The sequence below is a fragment of the Pholis gunnellus genome, assembly GCF_910591455.1.
Source record: "Pholis gunnellus genome assembly, chromosome: 9".
NCBI classification, from domain to species: domain Eukaryota; kingdom Metazoa; phylum Chordata; class Actinopteri; order Perciformes; family Pholidae; genus Pholis; species Pholis gunnellus.
This window is the reverse complement of record NC_136535.1, coordinates 16,512,827-16,535,275: the sequence shown is the minus strand read 5'-3', so window position 1 is coordinate 16,535,275 and position 22,449 is coordinate 16,512,827. Positions and strand designations below refer to the sequence as shown.

Here is a 22,449-nt window from a genome sequence, read left to right as displayed (position 1 = left end):
TGTGTTTCTTTCAATACAACACAGCTAGGTCAGTGGAATTAGACTAATATTAGTACAGATGTGACAAAAGTGCAAAAAAAAAATAGTACAGTACACAACTTTACATACATCTACAATTTAGGCCGCCTATTTATCAACTGCACAACTTTTGGGAAGAAACTCTAGTTAAGGCAAACTGTCCTGCTTCTGCCAGAGGGGAGACGCTGAAAAATATCCCATGAAGATGAACTTCTTGTTTTCTTTTACTTCGACATGAGTTGCTTGGACAAACTCTGTCAAAGCAATGAACAAAAAAACAAAATATCATCATAGACATTTTTCTTCATTATGTTTTTTTGTGTCCTTGATGAGCATCAACGGTTTTACTTTTCTTTTGTAAAAATTCAGTCATATGTGAAAGTGTTTTAGCGCTGCTGATACAATTGAAGAACATCCGACTTTGCTGCTTTAAATTTGCTTTAAAGTTTATTATTTGAGTGAGCTGGCTCAATTGGATCGACACCAAACCAAAACAATGGTGCTTTGTAAAAAACCTTGGCCAGCTAATAGTAAAAAATGAAATATCACTGCCATAGAGTGCCAAAGAGCCATAGAGACAAAACAATGTGATGTGAAGAATGTCAAACATAGCCAAAAAGAGCCAGATATTTCCTGCATTAGTACATAAACCAAATCATGGCAACAAGGCCATTGGCGAACTTGTAATTAACAGATGGGCATGAAGATGATTCCAAGAGGATGCCAACGTTGTTCTACTTTTTCTTGATGCGCAAGAAGTAAGCCGTTTGCTAGTCTCACATAGCCAGTCCTTTCTCCAAAGTGCTGTGTCAGCGCTAAAGAAAGGTCTGGCTACACACATTATAATTCCAGCGTCGTCTCACTCCCTGGGCAGTGGCCTGCGGGGGACTTGATAAGGATGCAAACGGCATCCTTTAGCGCCTGTATGATACACGCCAGGCCTTCAGCTAATTCCAATGTAAACCCAGGTAACATTGAAGACTGAAATAAGATCATCTCAAGCCACGATTTAAAAATGCCATATAATTAAACACTTAACACCTATTTGAGAAAACAAAGTTACTTCATTACTAAACTTAATTACTTAACTAAAAGAGTTCTTGGTACAGAACGAACGAAAGTAGAAGGACATACTGACCTAAACCTAGATTAAGAGACTAAAAAGACACATCTATGAACTCACAAATGAATCAAAATGAGTTGTCATGCAGTAACGAGTCAAGTGCTATTCGATTAGACAAAGCTTGGATAAGTTATGCTAAACACACGCACACACCATTCCTCCGCTTTCCCTCAGGGCTGCACTGACCTGAGATCTGCTCAGAGCTCTCTTGAAGTCCCATTCTGGCTGGCACATAATCTGGAGCTAGAAGCATACAAACAGAAGCTACTTTCAGAGACCCGTCCACTCTGTGACACAGTACAGCACTACTGTATCTACGCACAGAACATCTCTCCTTTACTTCCTCCTCTCTCCGTCAAACCCATCTAAAAATAAAAAAGAGCAGGCGCTGCTGATGAAGAAAAGAAGAGAACACATCACTCTTAATGCCGGAGGGCCGATCTACATACGGCTCCCCACCACCCTCTCTATCTGTCCCCTCACTGCAAGGATTTTCCATTTTTGTTCAATAAGATGAAACTGTAATTCAATTTCACAGTCAGACAATGAGTTTCTGAGTGGCTTTTCCTAAATACGACATCTTTGAAGTTTTTTGGGCGGCACCTTTAACAGAGCTAGGTTAACCGTTTCCTCCTGTTTCTAGTATTTGTGCATAGCTAGATTAAAAACATACTCATCCCAGACCAACCTCTGCACTGCACCCAGAATATAAGAGGGGTAATATAAAGCTGCAATAGACAACTAGTGACCCAATATGGCAGCAAGATGTAACTGTTTGAATTGTTGATGAATTTGGAAAGATCAAGACAGTGAAGAAATCATGAGTTGTACTCTGACCTACATTTCACGTTACAGCTGGTGAAGTGGGGATGAAGAAGACCGAAAAAGGTGAAGACCATCTCAGACTGAATTAAAAACTAACCATTGCTGTGTTGGAGCAAGTTTGCCATTTTGCACTTTAATTTTGATAAATGATGTCAGGTATAGAGGCCTTGACACTAGTAATCATACTGCACCTTACAGCAGAGGTTAATATGAAAGCTATGGCATCTCAGTTAGGATGCTATGTTGCATCCCCCACTGCGTGAACTATAAATGAGTGTGTGTTTTTTTGCATTACAAAATGTCGTCCAATGGAGTTTCACACTGCACTGATTTAAATTGTCACCACAACTAAGGTTGACACAACCAGCACGCAACCTTGTTAAAGTTCTGTTGCTATAGATTTAAAATAATAAATTCATAAAACAAAATAGCAAGGTCAATGCAACTATTGTAGTTATGTCATATTTAATATGTACAGTATTAAAAAAACAATGAATGAACAATGAATCGGGCCAATAGTATAGTTCTCTTTAAGTCGAAAGAAAATGTGTATTTTGTCATTTCAACTGGACATAAAATAAAGACCTTTTCATTCAAATACAACAAGCACTGTTAAATATTCAAACAAACATGAAGTCTTCATTTCATTCATTAAGAGCATAACATTTACTTTTAATGTGTAAACATGCTTTGGTTTTACTGTATCTTCTATTTAATTGAATAAGGTCAATGTGCAGAATGTTTCTTGTGCAAAAAGAAATGGGTAATTTCAATGATAGATGTTGCTTAATTACTGATAATAAAGATCATTTTAATAACTGGTCCCAGACAAACTGCAGTGTGCATGCCTGTGTGTGTCTGCGAGTGTGTTGTGTCTGTGGACTGCCCTAGCTGTCATAGTTTGTGGGCTTATGTATAAAATGGCATAAAGGGAGATGACCTGACAGTGCAACTGTCATCCACTGGGGATGACTTTGCATTTTGAATGGCAGATGAGATAATCTGCCTAATACAGTGGATTCATGTTGTATGTGAGCCCCACAGGATGGGAGGGAGGTTGTTTGCACTGTAATGCTGAATCACACTGAACTCCATCATCATGTAAAATAATCATACCTCATTTCCGAATACTGTGTGTGCCGTTCCTTTTTGTTGATAATGTTTATTTAAGAGTCCGGCCATTTAACAAGGTGCCATATTAAAGTAACGAGGCAGTTACAGTGCTGCATCATGGCAGAAATCAGACTTGAGAAAACCAAATGAGCCCCTTTTCTGTCCATCACAAACTGCACACACATTTCAGCTTCCATCATTTACCCAGGCTCTTAAATCCTCCTCTGTGCTCTGCTGTTCCTTAAAGGCCTCCATTACGGCTCAAGTACACTTCGCATGTCAAGTCTATAAGAGTCTGGGAAATCACAGAGGCCTAATGCACTTCTGAGCCACATAATCTTTGACAGCTCCATCATTCAGTTTTAAGTAGACTGCTTCTAATTGCACTCATGCAAATTTATGCATAGTTCATATCAGCATAGGTAAAAAAAAAAAAAAAAAAAATGTCAACATCGTGTGCAAGTAAGGATGGTCGCCTTGTGTCTTGTGTGTTACATTGCTGGGAAAGCCAACACATGCATGAACATACTGCAGTCTGAGAGCTCTTTTTGTTTAAATGAACACTGCTGGTCTCAGGGGTGTTTCTGCGGCATGCAGAACTTAAATCTGTTGACAAGGACAAGCCTCCTGCATATGTGATAAGATCCATACATTTACTAAAACATCAAATTTAGAGCTAAAAAAACGTCAGATGCATGTAAAAACAATCATGATTCTATATAATTCTGCAGTTATGTCAATTTGTTTTTAAAGGAAAGACCGTAATGAACTCAAATCCTCTGTGAATTCACAAAAGTTAACACATCTGTTACAAATTAGAGCGTTGTCCTAGAGAGACATTATTTATCAAGCTCTCCCAATTAAAGAAGACAAACAATACCAGAAACACTGTAGTCCATTACTCACATCATACATTATACAGTATATGTTAATCTTATTTTAAATGGCATGTAGTAGTGCATCAATCTCTAATTCATTATGAAATATTATAACAACATGATACCATTCTAAACCACATAACACGTAGCTTTTCTTGGGCAGCCCATTAGGGTTAAGGAAAACATCCTTGTTTCGCATTGTAAAAATGATTACATATGGAAATACGATGAATTTGTGTATACTTACCACTTTATTTTCTTGAATTGCTCTTTAAGTACTTTATATGAAATCTATTCTGTCAATGTGAAATCATTTTGGGCTGTTTACAGGACTGACACACATTGTGTGACTATCCTTAAACCCTGGGTTCTTATTTAAACTAACTAGCAGTGTGTGTGTTTGTGTGTGTGTGTATCTGTGCATGTTAGGGCATACCATTACAAAGCCATGCAGGGGTTAATGAGACCAAAGATCTACCGGGATGAATGCATGCGAGTCTATCTTTACGCATACACTCCAACACACTTGCACACAGAGTCAAACATAAACACACACTCACACGCATGCTCTCCGTTTGTCACGACTCAGACACTCCAGTCCTGAAAAACCCAGCAAGCCAGACCAAAACCCCTACTGGCCAGCAACTGTTCTTACTAGATCCCAGCCGAAGCAGAAAAAGAGACAGCAGGGAGAGACATAAAACAACGTACAGTAGAATAAAGAAATAGTTCTTCTATAAATACATTACCACGATGAACTACTGCATAATCTGAATAATTAAAGTGAAAACAATAAAAGATGCCAAAGAGCATATAATGTATCTGAGCTGATATATCATTACCTCATCCCACCTCTTTTCATCTAGTGATATGGCAAACGTGTAAAATATTTGAACCGTGCTTCCACTGTAATGCATTACATGGGGCAAAGCTGTGTTGCACATGCGAAACGAAACATTTTTCATTATAACTTACGTCAAATTTAATAAATGATAACATAATATGTTCAACTGTCACAATCCAATTCACCAAAAAGTCAATAATACTATGATATTTAGTATTTAGTATTGCCCATATCTGGTGTGAAAAGATAACGTCAAATGATCTGAGGGAACATCTCCCTTCATCTCATCTGAAACCCAATCACGCTGAATCAATGCTGTGTAATGTGTTGTTGCATTAAGGCTGCCGACAAAGGCTTGTCACAATTGTGTTGTATTCCTTACAGTGAGGTAAAAGCAGATTCATTAGATTGAATGCTGATACAGCACATAATGTTTTCTATACCGTCTAGTTTATAGTAACCCCAAGAGTCACTATCTGCCCACTCAACACAACCAGCTTTGCCGAAAGGATTTGGCAAAGCTGCCTGTGTGTGTTCATATATGTGTGTGTGTGTGTTTGTGTGTGTGTATTAGCGGGAGAGAGATGGGCCTCCTGGGCTGGATGATGATGACTCACCCACCCACACACTCACAAACATGAGGTCATACATGCACTCATCACCGCCATCACTCAAAACCATGTTAGCGCGGCTGATGCTAATTGTTTCCAATCAGCGTATCAGGGGTCCTGTCAATGCACTGGGAAACCAGACCACACCAGCGATTGCTTATTGATCTCATTACGCGCTCACGTCACTCCGTCAAGCAAGCGTTTGTGTGCCTGTGAGCACATGTGAGAGAGCCGATTGACAGATCAATCAGAGCTCGATGGCGGTGCCCAACGCTACAACTATTTAAAACCACGGAAAGTCCATATAATCAATACAAAACATGTGAACACAGTTTTATGTCTTGAAACAAGACTAAGAGTCTGCAGCCATGCGAGCAGCTATGTGAGGCAGTACTTTAAATAATACATGCTAACATGCTCACAATGACATTGCTAACATGCTGATGTTTAGCAGGTATACAGCACAATTGTCATCATCTTAGTTTAGTGCTAACACATGCTAATTAGCACTAATCATAAAGTGCATTGGAGGCCGATGGGAATGCCATATGGTTTGCTGACATTTAGTCAAAAAACAAAGTATTGAACTGAGTGAAATATCTACCTGATTATGGCACTAGATAGGGAAGTTAAGGATTCCTGGGAGACATGAATGTCAGTACCAAATTTCACGTCAATCCGTCCTATATTGATTTCCCTAAAAAACATAAATGCTAATCTCATGCTGGCTTTATAGAAAATGTATTACAAAAGTCAGTCGGCGTAATCTTCTGGGCACTATGAATGTCTGTTTACAATTTCATGGCAATCCATCCATGCAAGTTCCCCTAAATGTGCTGCATTCCCAGAAGTCACAGTAAGATGACTTGTTCACAGGAGCTATGAATAAGTAAAAGTAGGCTAGAGAGCTAGGGGAGCGACATTTTTCAAAAGCCTTTCTCTCATTTTGTCTCATACATGTACTGTACAAAGTATGTGCTTAAATGAAAAACAAGTTAATATATAGATAAAATATTAGCGTTTGAGTCGTAAAACAGCAAATTATGTTCATCTTTATATTTGTAGCTCTACCCTCTTTTGTCCCCAGTGAATGAATTGTGCTGATGGCTGCCACCAACATCCTCAGGCAAGTATGTGTGTGTGTGTGTGTGTGTGTCTGTGTGTTTCACAGCGGAGTTGCATGACTAAGCCTTTGCATGCACTGTCAAGTAAATGCATGCATGCATCTGTCAGCATATTTAGATTTACATCTTTGTAATTTCCTTCTCATGTGTGCCTCATAAACAACTGCTCACAAAACAGTGGTTTTGCAGTTGCGTGTGATCATATGTCTTTTATCTGCTGATGTGTTGAATGCTTAATATAACTGTGCCGGGAGTAATTACACTACATCATTTGTCCTTACCTGCTCTGAAACTGCACTTGTTGTATTAAAGGCTATTCTTTTTAATAAGCATTGAATCAAATGATACTTGACGAATGGTAATGTTACTAGTATTACCATTAAAACTGAGAATCAACACCCAACTCTGCAGCTCTGCTAAGCTTTCAGTTCAATGCTTTGGTTTTCTGGACCAACAAAAACATCATAATACTGCAATATATATATAACCATGCATTCTTAGCACGGGAGCTTACTCAAGTAAACTGTATGATACATTTGAGGACTGGCGAAAAAAATTGAAACAAAAAGTTATATCTTGTAATGTTTCAAATCCTTGCAATGACATTTTTTGTTTTTTGTTTCTTTCAGGTTTTTAACTCACTGGACGAGCTGAGAAGGGACATTCCCATCTGATTATTTCATCTGTAAATTGTTTCTCAATTGGATCTCCAGATGTACTATTTCATGATATATCACTGTATCAAAATGATATATAGGCTACCGTAAGAGATTTTATACATATCACACAACCCGTTGAATTAAAAATTAAAATCATCATTTCTTTTTTGTGAGACATTTGTGCAGTAAAAGAACATCTTTAGACTTGATGGTGTACAGAATGTGGCGAACAAAATACATTTAAACATACACAACAGTAAGAATGATAACAGGGAGCATTCATATTCTTGCACGATCTACTTGTCATCTTTACTTCATTGAGTAAGCTGAATCACATGCAAACAACGGGCCCTCATGCATGCACATAACTCATCTGAACACACACACACACACCATTTCATTCCCGTCTTCCTCCTCCCTCCCTCCCCTCCTCCCTCCCCTCCTCCCTCCAAGGCTCCACGGCTAAGTGGAGTGCTTTTCCCTCGTGTTGTTGTACCCATGTTAGGCTACTGACGCCAGCTTGTCATTCTCTACTCCTATTACTGTGAGATGGGAGTGCGTCACAGCTCCCACTACCCACTTCTCTCTGTCAGCTTTCTGCTCTCGCTGATTGACACCGACGTGGCCGGGCGTTAGCATTTCAGGCTGAGTCCCATGAGAAAACAACGTGAGCGTCCAGACATTGGTCTTCCATTTGGAGCTGCATGTATAATGACTTACATCCCACTTTGCGTCTGTGCTTCTTGAAGTTTTTCTTCTTAATGTTTCCCTCACCAAAATCTCCTAGTGAACCTGTATTTTGATAGGTGTTCTATGGAGAGTCATAGGTGAAAAAACACATAGGCTATATGCTGAAAATTGTTGTACTGTAATAACTTGTGTGAGAGCTACTGTAGCAGCATAATAACATTAAAGCAATCATAAAAGGGATAACAATAATCACTTTGAAACCCTTCAAGAACATATAGCAACAGTTTTCATTATTAGTCTATAATACACAAAATTAGAAAAGGTTTTGTCTTTCTGTCTGCTTTTACGAATCCCTTAATTATTGTGCTTTGTCTGTCTGATTTATGATACAAAATAAAGTAAAGAGTTAGCATTAGGACCCAGTGGAGTGTTTGTTGTTAGAATCGATCACCGGTACATGTTTTCTGTACAATGTACAGTGCATCGGATTGTCCGTCTTACTGTAAATTCAAATGCAGCAGGGGGCGTTGACAAAAAACTGCGGTAAAGTCGGACAGTTTTCAGCTGCCTTCAAAGAATGAACAGGAAGTCAAAGAAACAGTTACTTCCTTTTAGATCCGATCTGTAGGCTACTTGTAGTTTACAGACCTCGTTTGGATTCATTCATGTGTGTTTGTAAATATAAATTTATGTGGAAACTGGCGTGTATTTGCATTGTATGCTATCCTTTTGCCATTTTGGACTTCAAATGCCAATGAATATGTGGCCATGGATGTATAAAGATATCTGTAAATCAGAGGACCTTTTATTTAGGTGATTCCACTTCCCAGTACGAACACTTAAAAAGCCCTCATTTACATCATCGTGTCTTAATAGTTGTAAAGTTCACAAATAGCCAAACATAGCGTCATTTTTGAAGGCATAATGAACGACGTTTCCGACCTGCACGCTCAATATGACATATCTGGTTCTGCCGGCTTCCTACCAGCTGTATGCGGCTGTAATAATGCAGATATTGGCAGTACTTCATCACTTTTTTTATTTTATAATACACTCATGGGCTGTATGCCCATGGGGAGCGGGGCAAAAAGTTCAGAAAATAAGTAAGTACATAAATATTCACAATAGTATGCAAATTTATAATATTTTCATTGTTCAACAGAGGCCATGTCGGTTAGCCATATTTAAGTCAAAATTAAATAAGTAAGTGTTTAAGTCACAGCTCAGGTCATATTATGGGCCAATCTTTTTTTTACAACACATGAATTTTTTTTATTTCATAAATCTTTAATTCTTGTAAAACAAAACATAATGCGTGCTTACGTAAGCTAGTACCAACCAGTTCCAACCAATAATGTCATGACATTCATCCATCGATGTGTGTGGAGCTACAGTCCTCTCATACATACTCATACAGCCAGCCCACTTTTTAGAATTATTTCTCAGTATCAATTCATGGAAATGCATACAGAGGCTGGTATATAGTCCATACAAAAGCTATGACCTTTGTGTGCGTGTGTGTGTGTGTGTGTGTGTGTGTGTGTGTGTGTGTTGTGTGTGTGTGTGTGTACACAAAAGATAATGCTTAGTAAACACTGGTCTGAGAGACCAACAACAAAAAGAAAGACACCGAATATGAAACTTGAAGGAGAAATCCATAGAAAGAAAGCGGCTTTTCTGGGTAGCCTTGTCTGCAGGCTAAACCAAAGACACTCAGCCTGTTTTACACCAGTGCAGCTTCATCCAATAAGGACTTGCTCATTGAATTCCTTGTTCAATGAGATTGAACAGAAAAGGAAAAAAGTGGGAGGTGGATGAAGAGAGTGAAAGATGTTGGTGAAAATAAGCCTAATGAACGAAGGGGAACGCGTTGACATTAGCACAAGCTGCATCAGGCCTAAAGGAACCAAACAGGGCATATGTAGCTCTATGTGTGAGTGCTTGATTGAGACAGAGGGTAAGAGAGAGAGTCTGTATGTGCAGTGTGTGTACCATCCTGTACGCACATCACAGCTCAAGGCTAACACCGTCTTCTGCTCTTCAGATGATAGTCCAACATATATACATATAACATATATGTCTAACAGATTTAAAGCATAATATGGTCAAAGTGCTTAAGCCCCTCTACAATGTGCCTTCACATGTGCATTTTAGTGGAGTCTGTATGGAGCTAAATCCAGGTCAAAAGTTTTGGTCATTTGAAAAAAAAAATTGAACCTGAAAGTTCAAGTTGTGGTCTTGAACATTGAAAAATACAGCAATGTATTCAAAATAAAAATAAGTGAATGAAAAGTTTTTTTGGGTTGAATATAATTTTGATTCAGTCTGGAACTTTTTTGAATACATTTATTCTTTTCAGTTTTCACTTTCATATATATTTTGATATTTGAGTTCTTATATTTTTCAGTTTCAGATTTTATATTTTCAGATTCAAATCTTTTTTTTTTTTCGGTTTCAAATAAAGATTAAAAATAAATAAAATAAATAAATAATAGATAAAAAAAACCGGAAAAAAAAGATTTAAATCTGAAAATATGAAATCTGAAACTGAAAAATATAAGAACTCAAATATCAAAATATATATGAAAGTGAAAAATCAAAAAAGAAAATGTATTCAAAAAAATTCCAGAACTGAATCAAAATTATATTCAACCCAAAAAAATGAACAAAACTTTTGACCTGGATTTACCTCCATGAACATGGATCTCTTTACTAACTCCACCCCACTCCTGCGAAATCTTATATAGATTTAAAACTGAGCGTAACCCTAGAACAAGAGCATACGTCTGTAGGCCTGAAACAAGCCGGACCGTAGTTTGAATACGCTGGAATGATTGTGAATTCAGAGAAGACATATCAGATATGAAGCGAGGCAACAACACAAGCACACATACACAGACACACACACACACACGTACAAGAATATCAACAGTGTCTTACATAACACAGTGAGTGATGGCAGCTGAGGACACAATAATACCGCCTTTGGCATTTGTCCTGTGAAAGTTGGACAGAGAGGAAATCGGGTGAGCGGGAGAGAAAACAGACAGAGAGAGAGAGAGAGAGAGAGAGAGAGAGAACGTCAGAGAAATGCTGAGAGAATGAAAGAGATACAAACAAAGAAAGGGAGAGAGGCTTCTTTCTTTTTTTTTTACTACAGATGCCTATGGCCTGAGGCAAAATGCCCTGAGGGACAATATTACCCAAATGAATCCTGCAGTCCAGTCATTTTCATGTCTTCTCAGCTTTCTATTTCATCATGAGTTGCTAAAGCCTTTCCCCTTTGACTATGCTCTGCAGCTCAAGACTATGAATTAATGCACCAAAGTACTTTTATATTTAACTATATTTTATGCATAACTTCAATACCCTTCACTGCTTAAAGCAAGTTCATACTCAAATATAACAACTCAAAACACAAATACACAAACCTCCCCCGACCTCATTTTGAGGTGAGGTCAGGGGAGGTTTGTGTATTGTCTATCAAGGGGGAGGGGGCTCAGATATCATGAATGAATGATGGATTTGCAACCAAATTAAAAACACTTCATGAATGAATAATAGTATTGCACATTGAACTCTATATGACAGTGAAAAGAAAGGCCTGGATATATTAAAATGTGTACAATTATCCTGACAAAAGGTCTACTTGGGAAGTGAAATTAATTTACAGACTTGGGAAATGCACATTTCTAATTTAAGATGACTCCTCATTAATGTTTCATCAGAGTTTTTCATCATGTCGACTTAAAAACTGAAAAACAATTCCTTTTAATTTTAAGACAGGAGATCAGATGCATCCCAATTTAGACCGTAGGGACTTCTGATGTAGGCTTATCTAATAGCTGCTTAGCTTTGCTCAGAATTTCAGATGTCATGTTTTCAAAAACAGTTGCATCTCAGAGTAAGGTACATTTGGGGTTTTGTAGCAACCTAATGCACAAGAAAAGGTCTGATACTCAATGGACTCATTGCAGTGACGGACCAAATGTTGAAATGTAAAAACCTTGTTCATTGGTACAACGTAACTAAATGAGTCCGTCGCATCACCTGATAGAAAAGAGGGCCATTTCATATACTGAAATATCCCTTGCGAGTTATTTTAAACATCAGAGGCAAAGTAACATTGTATTCTGTTATCCATCATTTCACGGTCCACTTCCCCATCATTATAATAACTTCGGGCCCAGTTTCAAAGGAGCAGGTATGCCAGAGTCTCTCTTAGTGACACTCTCCTGTCGAAACAGAGTGCAGCACGTAAAGATGCAGCTCTCGCATCTGTCTGTCCAGATGACGACGAATAGACTTATCGTCTCACAACACAGACAACCTCTGGCAATTAAATGCTGTATGTACGTCACCAATTTGTGTCTGCAGTGCGCGCGCGCGTGTGTGTGTGTGTGTGTGTGTGTGTGTGTGTGTGTGTGTGTGTGTGTGTGTGTGTGTGTGTGTGTGTGTGTGTGTGTGTGTGTGTGACGTATATGCATGCATTATGAGGGATAATGGAAGGGAAAAACACTCCCAGATGCATGTGATGCAATTATACCCTTGATTATCTGATTGGGTAATCTACAGGCAGGCTACAGGCGTCCAAGGCAAACACACTGTCAGCAGACTGTTGACCTAGCATAAACCACTAGGAAGCGCGCACGCACACTCACACACACACACACACATACATACACACACACACCTGTATTTGAGCAGTGCTCAACGATGCATAGATATAGTGCCAAGCTGAAATGCTGTGATGAAAGCAGCAGTGATTTGTATACATCCCAAAAAAAAATTGCATTTGGGGGCCTTCTCTATATTGCAGGTGCGTGCGAGGTCGAGGGAATGCGTGATTTTCCATGGAAGCTGTGTATTATGGAGGCGAGCTGAGGAAACCGAGCTGCTGATTGATTGTATTGTAACATTTGTGACAAACATACATATGAGGCTGACAGCTGACAGAATGCTGTGTGCGTGCGTGCGTGTGTGTGTGTGTGTGTGTGTGTGTGTGTGGGTGTGTGTATGAACAAGAGACAGAGACATCGCTTGACTGGGTCCGTGATCTAACCCACAATGACACTTCAACTCAATTTGAATAGAGGTCCTGCTTTACGAGGACACAGCACATCTGGGAGCTTCACGAAGGCCAGTCTCAGTGTGTGTGTGTGTGTGTGTGTGTACAGTTTTTGTGTCTTTGTGCTGTGCAGAATACACACCAAATAGGATGTAGTAAAGGAAAGAGGTTTTGCTTTAATTTGCCAACAGAAGGCGCTTGAAGTGCAGTACGTAAAAAATATACTTTGGCCAATTGGAGAATTACATACATTTTCGATTTGGAACTAACACAAGACACAATAGGGTAACTTATCTCTTTGAGTGCTGATTGCAAAGAAATTAACTCATCTTAAAATGTGGCATAATCTCTTGAATAGGGAGTTTTAAACACAGTCTCATCATTGATCACATGAGAGCACCTGGCAAAGAAGATTTGGGAACAATATTTTCATTAGTCCTGCAGAAATGAGGGGAACTGCATAATTATCTGTGAGTGTGTTACTATACGAACAATACCTTCACGAGTCATTTGATTCAGTGTGAATAATGACAGCTCGAGTCATGTTACCTCAGTAAACATTGTAAACATGAGTTTACAGCCGCATTCCAAGATGGCGACTGCCAAAACGCCAATCTTGAAGCTTCAAAACGGCAGTCAACAAACCTATGGGTGACGTCACGATGACAACGCTGACTTCTTATATACTGTCTGTGCATGTAACCTCATTTACCCCTCGTTATTTCCCCAGTTTTACACTTGGTGCCAGGGCTGTAAAACACAAGTCCATTCAGGCTTCAGATGTTTTTTCTTGTCATCCTGGTTTTTTGACTTTGTCACAGGTTGAACTCACTTGTGGCCTGAAGTTTACTGAAACTGAGACTTAAATAATGTTGTTTTTCAATTAGATGGGAGTGCTTAAGTGTTGTAAAGAAACAGAGGTTTGGAGAAATTGTCGTCATACAACGCAGGATAATAAAGGCCAAAGGCAGAATTTTTAATTGGTTCTACATTTAAATGAGGATTCTTACAAATGGCCTCCGAAATTGTGTCACTGTGCGAGATTACTGAATAAGTAATGCCCTCTCCTCCAAGATCAGCTAGAATTGCTTTTAGGCTGGCATTGTTTTATCTTTTTATTATTTTCAACAAATCCAATGAAAATACCAAAACACATACAATGAATTTATCCTGCTAACAAGAGGAAATACATGTAACACAGATGAGCTGAGATTAAATTATATTATCAGTATGTATCAAAAACAAGTCATCCAGTGCAACTGCATGGCTCTTTAATGTGTTTTTAATAGGTTTTGGAAGCAAATGGCACTGAGGCCTATAGCCTGAAGCTGCTTGTTAACAGGATACATTCTGTGTTGGTTTTCATGGGATTTGCTGATACTTATAAAAAGATAAAATAAAACCAGTATGATTCTTTAAGCTAGGTAGCTCAGTCAGTAACACTGCAACACTGTAGTACTATTGGGCATCTCCCAGGTAGGTCAGTCGGTGTCAACTAATGGAGGACGCAAAAATGCACAGGCTGCTGTCCAAACACTTTAGAAACAAACTATCATTACATGTCATCATCATTAAATCATATGTGGGGTCACATCTTCAACATCTGTTAAGATTTGAAAAATAATTTAGGGCGGGTCAGCCTTAAGTCTGCTATGCAAAGGCATAGCTGTCGTAGAAACGTAGACAGACATGCTGACGGACGTATGGACAGATCTAGATTCCCCCCCCCCCCCCCCCCCTCCCTCCCTCCCTCCTCTCTCTCACCTCTCACTAAGCATATTTTGGAGCTAAAACACACCATTGAGTCAAGTAACAAGGCCATCCTTGTCCAAGGGCCACCAAACCTCATCTCGACAGCCAGCAGGGAAGCCACTGTATGTGTGTGTTTGTAGGTGTGTGTGTGTGTGTGTGTGTCTTAGAGCAAGTGTATACAGTAGTGGCCAGGCCAGGTTAAAATCATTTGCTGCTGCCTTTCAGAAGCAAGCAGTGGAGGCCACTCTCTCTTTCACACACATTCACACATGCATTTTTTTCTTGCTCTCTTTCCCCGGCCCTCTCCTCTCACTGTGGGAGCATGTGGCATAGAGCCATATGCACATCATGTGGAGACAAAACACACAAACTCACACATGCAATATCTGTTGCACAAAACCACATGCGATCAACGCAAACTTGCCTCCACAGTGTTGTCTGTGAGTCTGTGCTCGAGCTCGGAGAAACGGCAGGAGAGAGGTTGGTCACAGGGACCAGATAGTTGTCCTTTTACCATCAACACTTCTGCTGCGCTTGGCAGCAAACCTCCTCTCACTCCCCCCCCTTCCCTCACCCTCCTCAGCAAATCTTTCAACACTCTCTCTTTACCCTCCTCTCCCTCCCTCCCTGCTCCTCTCTCACGCAGTAGCTCATTAGGTCCCCTCAAGCTAGTTTGTCCACCCCCCCTCCTTCTCCTCTCTCTCTCATACACTCACACACACACACACACACACACACACACACACACACACACACACACACACACACACTTGACTATTTGACCGCTGCTTGGGGCTGGATGCAGCCTGTGCTAATGCCAGTGTGTTCTTTTCCTTCAATCACTTCTTTTTTTTTTAACCCATCTTTCCATCTCTGTTCACTGTCTTCAGTGGCTGTCCCTCTGTCTAGCTTTCCAGTTTTTCTCTGTTTCTTTTGAATGAAATGATCCATTGAAGAAGGCCACAGCTACATCTCCGGCAACACAGACTTGGCTACTGCATTCAAACCATGTTTTTCCTTAACCATGCCTAAATTCTCCACTTCTTTCCCCCCATTTTCTCTGCTTAACACTACTCTTTCATTCCCTTATTCCAGCAACAAACAATCAAGAGTAGACACTTGGTATTTTATCGGATTATGCACTTGCACTTGTCTTTTTTACTAAGAAATGAATATCAGGAGTTTTATCTATAACTAATCTGCATGTATTTTGGATGAAAGTATCATCATTTTTCAAAAGAGCCATCTATAGAGGGGTGTGTACTGTATACTTAATGTGAAAGATGGGTAATGTCTTGTGTTGTTTGTATATGCATTCACACTTGTACCCAATCTCATGAAAATAAAAGTCCAATACAAATAATCTCTCTGGTGAAATGGGTTGTTTAAACATTCATGTGTTATGTATTCGTTGACATAAAAAAATATTCTCCATTATCTCATTAAAAGGTGTAATAAGCCTCAATGTTACACAAAGTCAGATAGCTCCGGCAACCAGAACAGGTTGCGTGTCTCCCTGGAAATGTATTTGCGTCAATGAGAGAATATGGGCCTTCCCTCAAATAGATCTCTGAGCACATGTCTCTACTTTAAAATCTCCCCCCCCCCTTCTCTTCTCTCACACAGTGTATATGATGATGAGATGATGAATATGTTATGCAACGTGACCTTATTCAAGGTCCGACCTCCAAATGTAAATGAACAGTTTTAGAAATGAATTCATTTGTTTCACTCTACTAAGGCATTGTACTTTAACATGTTTCCATTCGTAGTGCAACTTAACCATAGAGAAACGTTGTCACCTTTCATGGCCTTGGATGAAACAAGGTACTGAATGTTAACATTTCTGTAATAAACTGTTGTGACTGTGCAACAGAGAGGAAAAGAAACCGCAAGAAAAAAAAAGAAAACACTTGGAAAACATTGCTGCTTTTTTTAGACATTCTATTTATAGTTATCGTTATCTTGTACACAGCGAGCGCCTTTCAATTGCAGGTGACCCAAAAACCACTATCAGAGGCCTCCCCCCCCCCCCCCCCCCCACCACAAAATCCCCATTCCATTGAGACCCTGGCTAAAAGACAAACAACTTCGCCCAAAACGCGAGGCCTCTGTCTGGAGCCAGCCCTGACAGATCACAGTGGAGTAATATTCATGTCAAAAACCTAAAATATTAAGACTCACACTTGGCATCATATTGATAGTGTAGACACCTCTCATTACATTTATATACTATAGTTTGCTCTGCATAGCAATCCAACACCAAAAAAATAAATCCTTCTCAACTAAAAAAACACAGAAGTACAGCAACATAGCGGACGCTATATTCCAGCTACTAGTTCAGCAGAGTGCCTGTCTTGCCTCTGGCTTGGCACCAGCCTGCTTCATAAATACTGCACAACCAACGCTTGATGAAAACCCCCGCTTCTCTCAGGTACAACTGCACTCTGGAGAGCTTCATTATCTACAGTACAGATAAACTGTACCTACAAACTGTGTGTGTTTGTGTCAGAGAGAGACTTTGTGAAAGAAGGAAATGAGAGGTTTAGAAAAAGCAAATGTAACTGATTTGACTAGTTTGTTAGCTGTCTGTTCTGTAACGAATGGCAAAGCGAATGGCAACATTTGAGGTCCACAAACACAAAAAGTTTATGCAGTGTGTTCATGCAAAGGAACAATCATTTCAGTTTGACAACATGCTGTAGTAATAGGAGGAATCACAAGATGTAATATATATTATTAAATCATTATAGAGGTATTTCCTACTTTCTTACAATTGGGTCACGGTCCCATATGGGGTGGTTTGATATGCAGACTAGGGCTGTGTTCGAAATCACTCCCTTGTTCACTCATTCACCATTTAGCAAAAAGTCATGTACATGGTGCACATTTTAATTCCATCTTATAAAATTTTGAGGTCAACGGTGACTTTTCTTTACATTTGGTCACTCAAGTTAAATGTTCACAGCTGCAGCAGACAATTATTTTTTAACACACAAGCTCTGACAACAAGCTGTGTATTGATTTCCCAATACCAAACAGCAGCAGACGGGCAAACGTTAGCGACTAAATGGTGAAGAAAGTAAAATCTCTAGGAAAGTAAAAGACCATAATAGAGCTAAAAGGACAAGATGACATTTAATTCCCATTTGTCAATAGGCCAGAAACTGGAATCCTCCTCTGTTTTTGGATATTGGCAATTATTTTTAGGTATTTTCTGTATTATATAAACTGTAAACGTATTTATATGTTCAACTACACTTGAGACAAAAATGAAGTACAATGAATCAATAAATTAGAAAATGGCACCATTTTGGAAATTTCTTTTACTTCTTTGAAACCCAAGGTGCAATCCATTTGTTTGTGTTTCTCTCTTTGTGCCTCACATCAATCTCCATGTTCCTCTCACTGGTCCCACAGATTACACAGTGAGGACAGGCTACTGGAGGACACACTGTCCTCAGCATCTGGTCAACTTTGAGGTATTTGAAGTTTAAAAGTTCAATTTGTCATCACTCCTGTTCCAGACATGATAGCAACGGGTAATGGAGCTGTTCTAATAGTCCACTATCTCAGCGTTCCCTGGATACCAATTAGCAATGAACAACCAAGCATCCAAAGCCGGACAGCTGATGTGAGATCAGCGCTAGCTAAATGAGAGAATGAAATACATGTGATGGGACAGTATGTATGATTCTGGATCAGGGCACTCTGAAAGGTGTATGTGATCTGCTGTAGCAGGGCCATTGATGACTCACCATCACCTACACAGACTACACATACAGACTAGTACAAGCTAAGACAAAGGTCCAATAAGTATGTCAGGCTTTTTCATAAAAATCTAAATCTATGACCATTGCTAAACTTTTTTTTTTATCAGTGTATATTTTGATTAATAAAAGCATGAGAGAAAACATTTTTTAAGACAACACTACAAAAATCTGATTTGAAAATGGCATGGAAGCTGTAAAAGTAGCTATAAAATGCTAAGGCTAACACGTAGCAAACCAAGTAACCAATCATCTATACCTCTGAACATTTACCCTGTTCGCTACATCAGAAACCATAAAAGAGGGCTAAAGAACCATTTAATTACTGCTATTAAGCTTTTTTTTCCCACAGTCACACTTTCTTTCCTCCTCTAGTCTCAAAATCTGCAAATGAGATCAGCGCAACGCTGCCAAGAGCGGGAAAAGACCAGTGTCATCGGTTAGGATTATGCTGCTTCTGTACAGCTAAGGCATACATGGGTGAGTATGACCAATGCTCACCCACTTAGAATTATCTCTCTCAATTCCCCACTGCACATGCATGTGTATGGATCACTGTCTCTATTTCCCATGTGGCAAAAACATTGCCAACTCCTTGTTCATTCCCCACAAATCTCTTGGTGTTTATCTCATTTTGTCACTAGAGGGCAAGAGCACATTCAGGGGCAAAGACTGCAGGAGAGTAACCTTCAGTGGAGGAGGCATTCATGGGTGTAAAAGGATGATCAGTGGAAGCGTCACTTGTTTCAGCGGGGAGGTCAACACCTGCCGTAAATAATATTATATAAAAATATGATTTGATATGTTTTCATGATACGCAAATGTGATCGAGTGAGCGAGTGACATGCCTACATATAAGATGCTTTGGTCCGTTGTGGAAAAATGCTTCAATGAGAGCTAGAAAACACAGAAATCATGGACCATAACGGGCCTAAAAGATAATTGTTGTTGGCCTTCTTTTGTCTGCTTAAGTAATGCATTTACAGCCTTACGTTTCCCTCTATCATGACAGCTTTTTTTACAAACTCACTTTCAGCAATGTTATATGTCTTACTGTTCTTCAATGACTACACTATTTGATGTGAATGTAAGTTTAATGCCACATCTGAAAAGTGATTTATATTGGGTCCCATTTTTTTGTGAACATTCAACTTTCTGTCAATTGCTGTGGCACTAAAAAGTGAATTGCAAAGTAGGTAATCCAAGGATAGTTGGTAGAGGCTCAGGTTAAGCTAAACATCGTAGATTCAACAGACAAAGAACCTGAGTGTACGTATATATATATATGTACCAGTGTACCAGTCCACAATCAGGAGTCAATCACAGTCTGCAGAACATTTTAAAATCAGAACACAAGCTAGATGTTGCTGATTCATCAAATTATCCTAAACAGTGGCTCACTTACATGCCAAAAATACAAAGTTTTTCAATGAAAGCTAAACCAACACAGTTTGTATGTTCAGAAGCTGAAATCAGTGCTATTTTTGGATGTGAGCAGAATGTGCTTCGAGCTCCAAGTAAGCGCATCGAAAAAGTATTCAGGGCAGAGCACATCAACCTCATTCATGGCTTTTTGGTCGCATCCAACAGAATTGTTGTAATGGGCGACAACATCTTCCCTCATTGCTGCATTCTCACAAAAAAATGTACAGGTACCTCCAGGATCACCTACAGGGATCCGTAGGTTTCATTTGAACTAATACATCAAAGTAGCCAATACAATGTAACTGTGACTATTCTGTTTTTTTTTTATTTCCACTGCAAGAGGGGGTTCTTGTGAGGACACACTTGATTCAAATTTGGCTCCGTCATGTGTTTCCAAACACATGCACCACACCACTAGCCAGCACCCAGTATAAACAGAGGCTTTCAAAATATTTACATGTGACCTCACACCTATGTGCGCGCACACACACACACACACATGTGCTCTCACAGGCACACAGTGACTTGGCAAGCTATGTGCACCATGCATTTGATTATCAGCAGCACAAACACAGCACAACGGTGACCAAATTAAAAGCAGTATCAGAGAAAAGATAAACAGCAGTGTAAGCAGGCGTAACTCACAAAAACACCAGGCTAATAATGGGTCTTGGAAAGTGTAGATGTGGGTCTATGAAGCACACAAGTCATTAGTGTCATAATAATAAAGTGTGTTATTACGATATGTTATCCCGGCTTGCCCGTTGTCATGAAGGAAACGCGCGTAAAGGTGGCACATGCCATCAGCGAAAGAGACAAAGCGTTGCAGGTTTGCAGCAGCTGAAAGGTCATACGCAAATCAATAACAAAACCGTCATTCTCTGGTTCAGACGTCCGAAGCTGGACATGTATTACCTGGTCCCGCGGAATGCAAGGCAGCGAAGTCCTGCGGTGGGACTTGCTGTTGCTCTGACTGTGAGCCATCATTTCCGAGGCCGATATGGAGCTGGACCTCCGTCTCCTTTTGAAGACAGGGATGTCCTCCTCCTTCGCCCCGGTCACAGAGCCACAGCACCCCGTCCCGCTGGTCCCTGGGGCCGGCAGGAGCCGGTCAGCATACCTCGCAAGCAAAACCCCCAGCAGTCCCAGCAGGTAGGCCAGGTAGGGTCTCCAGCTGGCCCGGAGTCTACCCAGAGAGACGAGAGAGACTGCCCTGATGACGCTAATGAAGACGATGATGGACACTCCCTGACGCAGCCGGACGACCAGCAGAGCCCCGCTGCCCAGGCAGCCAAGGACTACCAGGGTTGCGGGGTGGGACAGCAGCTGCTCCTCGGCGCCGCGCAGGAGGAACTGCGCCGCGGCTTCTCCCAAGTGGCACACGGCTAACAGAAAAACCGCGGTGCGGATGAGCACCCTGCAACGAATCAGATACAGCCCGCCCCAGAAGAAGGCACATACAAGTGTAAAAACGGGGGATATGCAGTAGCACACAGTCAACAGCAGCTCCACCGCGCAGCCCGCCGCGAAATGAAGGTAAGAGCCGGAGCCGCTGCTATTTCCGTTGCTGCCGCTGCTGCCTGCATCCCAGTCGACCAATCTGAGCAGCAGAGCGAGAATAACGGAGACGGAGGCGACGCAGACCGCAGACGAGACTCCTCTGCAAGTCCATGTCACAGCGAGTCTCAGCCACGACTGGCTCCCTGCGTCCCGGTGCAACGGGGTGACACATGTCTTCACGTAGCCGTTGCGCTCCAACGCTGCCCGGGGATATTTTTCATGAGCACTTCTTGATGAACCTCTGTCGCTGTCCGCCTCCAAGGCCATCGCTATATCAAGTCAAGCGGAACGCTGCCCTGACCGTCCGGGAAGATAATAGATTTAGTCTCTGTGTCCGCGTCTCATATGATTCCCATCATAATTCAATGTTGTGTGCGCCGCTGGCAGCAAAACAGTGGTCAGTGATGTCCTGCCTCCAAAACAAAAGTTCAATAAACTTAAAACGGCCAAATTATTGGGTTCGCAACTTTTCTTTAAGTGTTGTGGTTCAGAACTTCCCCATTACATTTGGTCTAGTATTGGGTCGCCTCTGGGAGACAACCAGTGAACCAAAGAAGTAACCCCTGGCTTTTCACACACAGGCCACTGCTTCCACTCCTCACACAGTTCCTCGCTCACCCTCTCTCTCTCTCTCTCTCTCTCCTCCCACTAGACACTAGCCTTATTTTGTGTGTGTTTATGTATGTGTGTGTGTGCCACTCCGTGATCCCTCAGTCAGCTCTCCCCCTTGTTTTTGTTCATTCTGCAGGCTGATGTGACTCAGTTCGCAGTGGATGATTGCCATGTTTACATGAAGATTTCCAGGCCTGTTCTGAAAGAGAGCTGCCCATAATGTGTATCAACTATAATAATCCTGTAATACATTTTGGAGGTGCTCTACTGTATGAATATGACAAGAGACCTCACCACGTAACTTTAGACTATATAGTTTATTAGGCTCAGGTTATACTCAAAACTTCCTACATAGAAAGCGGTATGTCTTCAGGACG

General features: G+C 40.5%; 1 protein-coding gene across 1 annotated transcript in view; it reads right to left on the bottom strand.

Moving 5' to 3' along the window:
* LOC306700576 (cGMP-inhibited 3',5'-cyclic phosphodiesterase 3A-like) overlaps positions 1-21,727 on the bottom strand; it is a gene marked incomplete at both ends in the record, with an annotated part of 38,238 nt that extends 16,511 nt beyond the window's left edge. The window contains one exon of the mRNA XM_079165631.1: positions 20,816-21,727. Within this exon, the coding sequence (XP_079021757.1) occupies positions 20,816-21,727 (912 nt within the window). The remainder of the gene's footprint in view (positions 1-20,815) is intronic.
* Between the last annotated feature and the right edge of the window lie 722 nt (positions 21,728-22,449).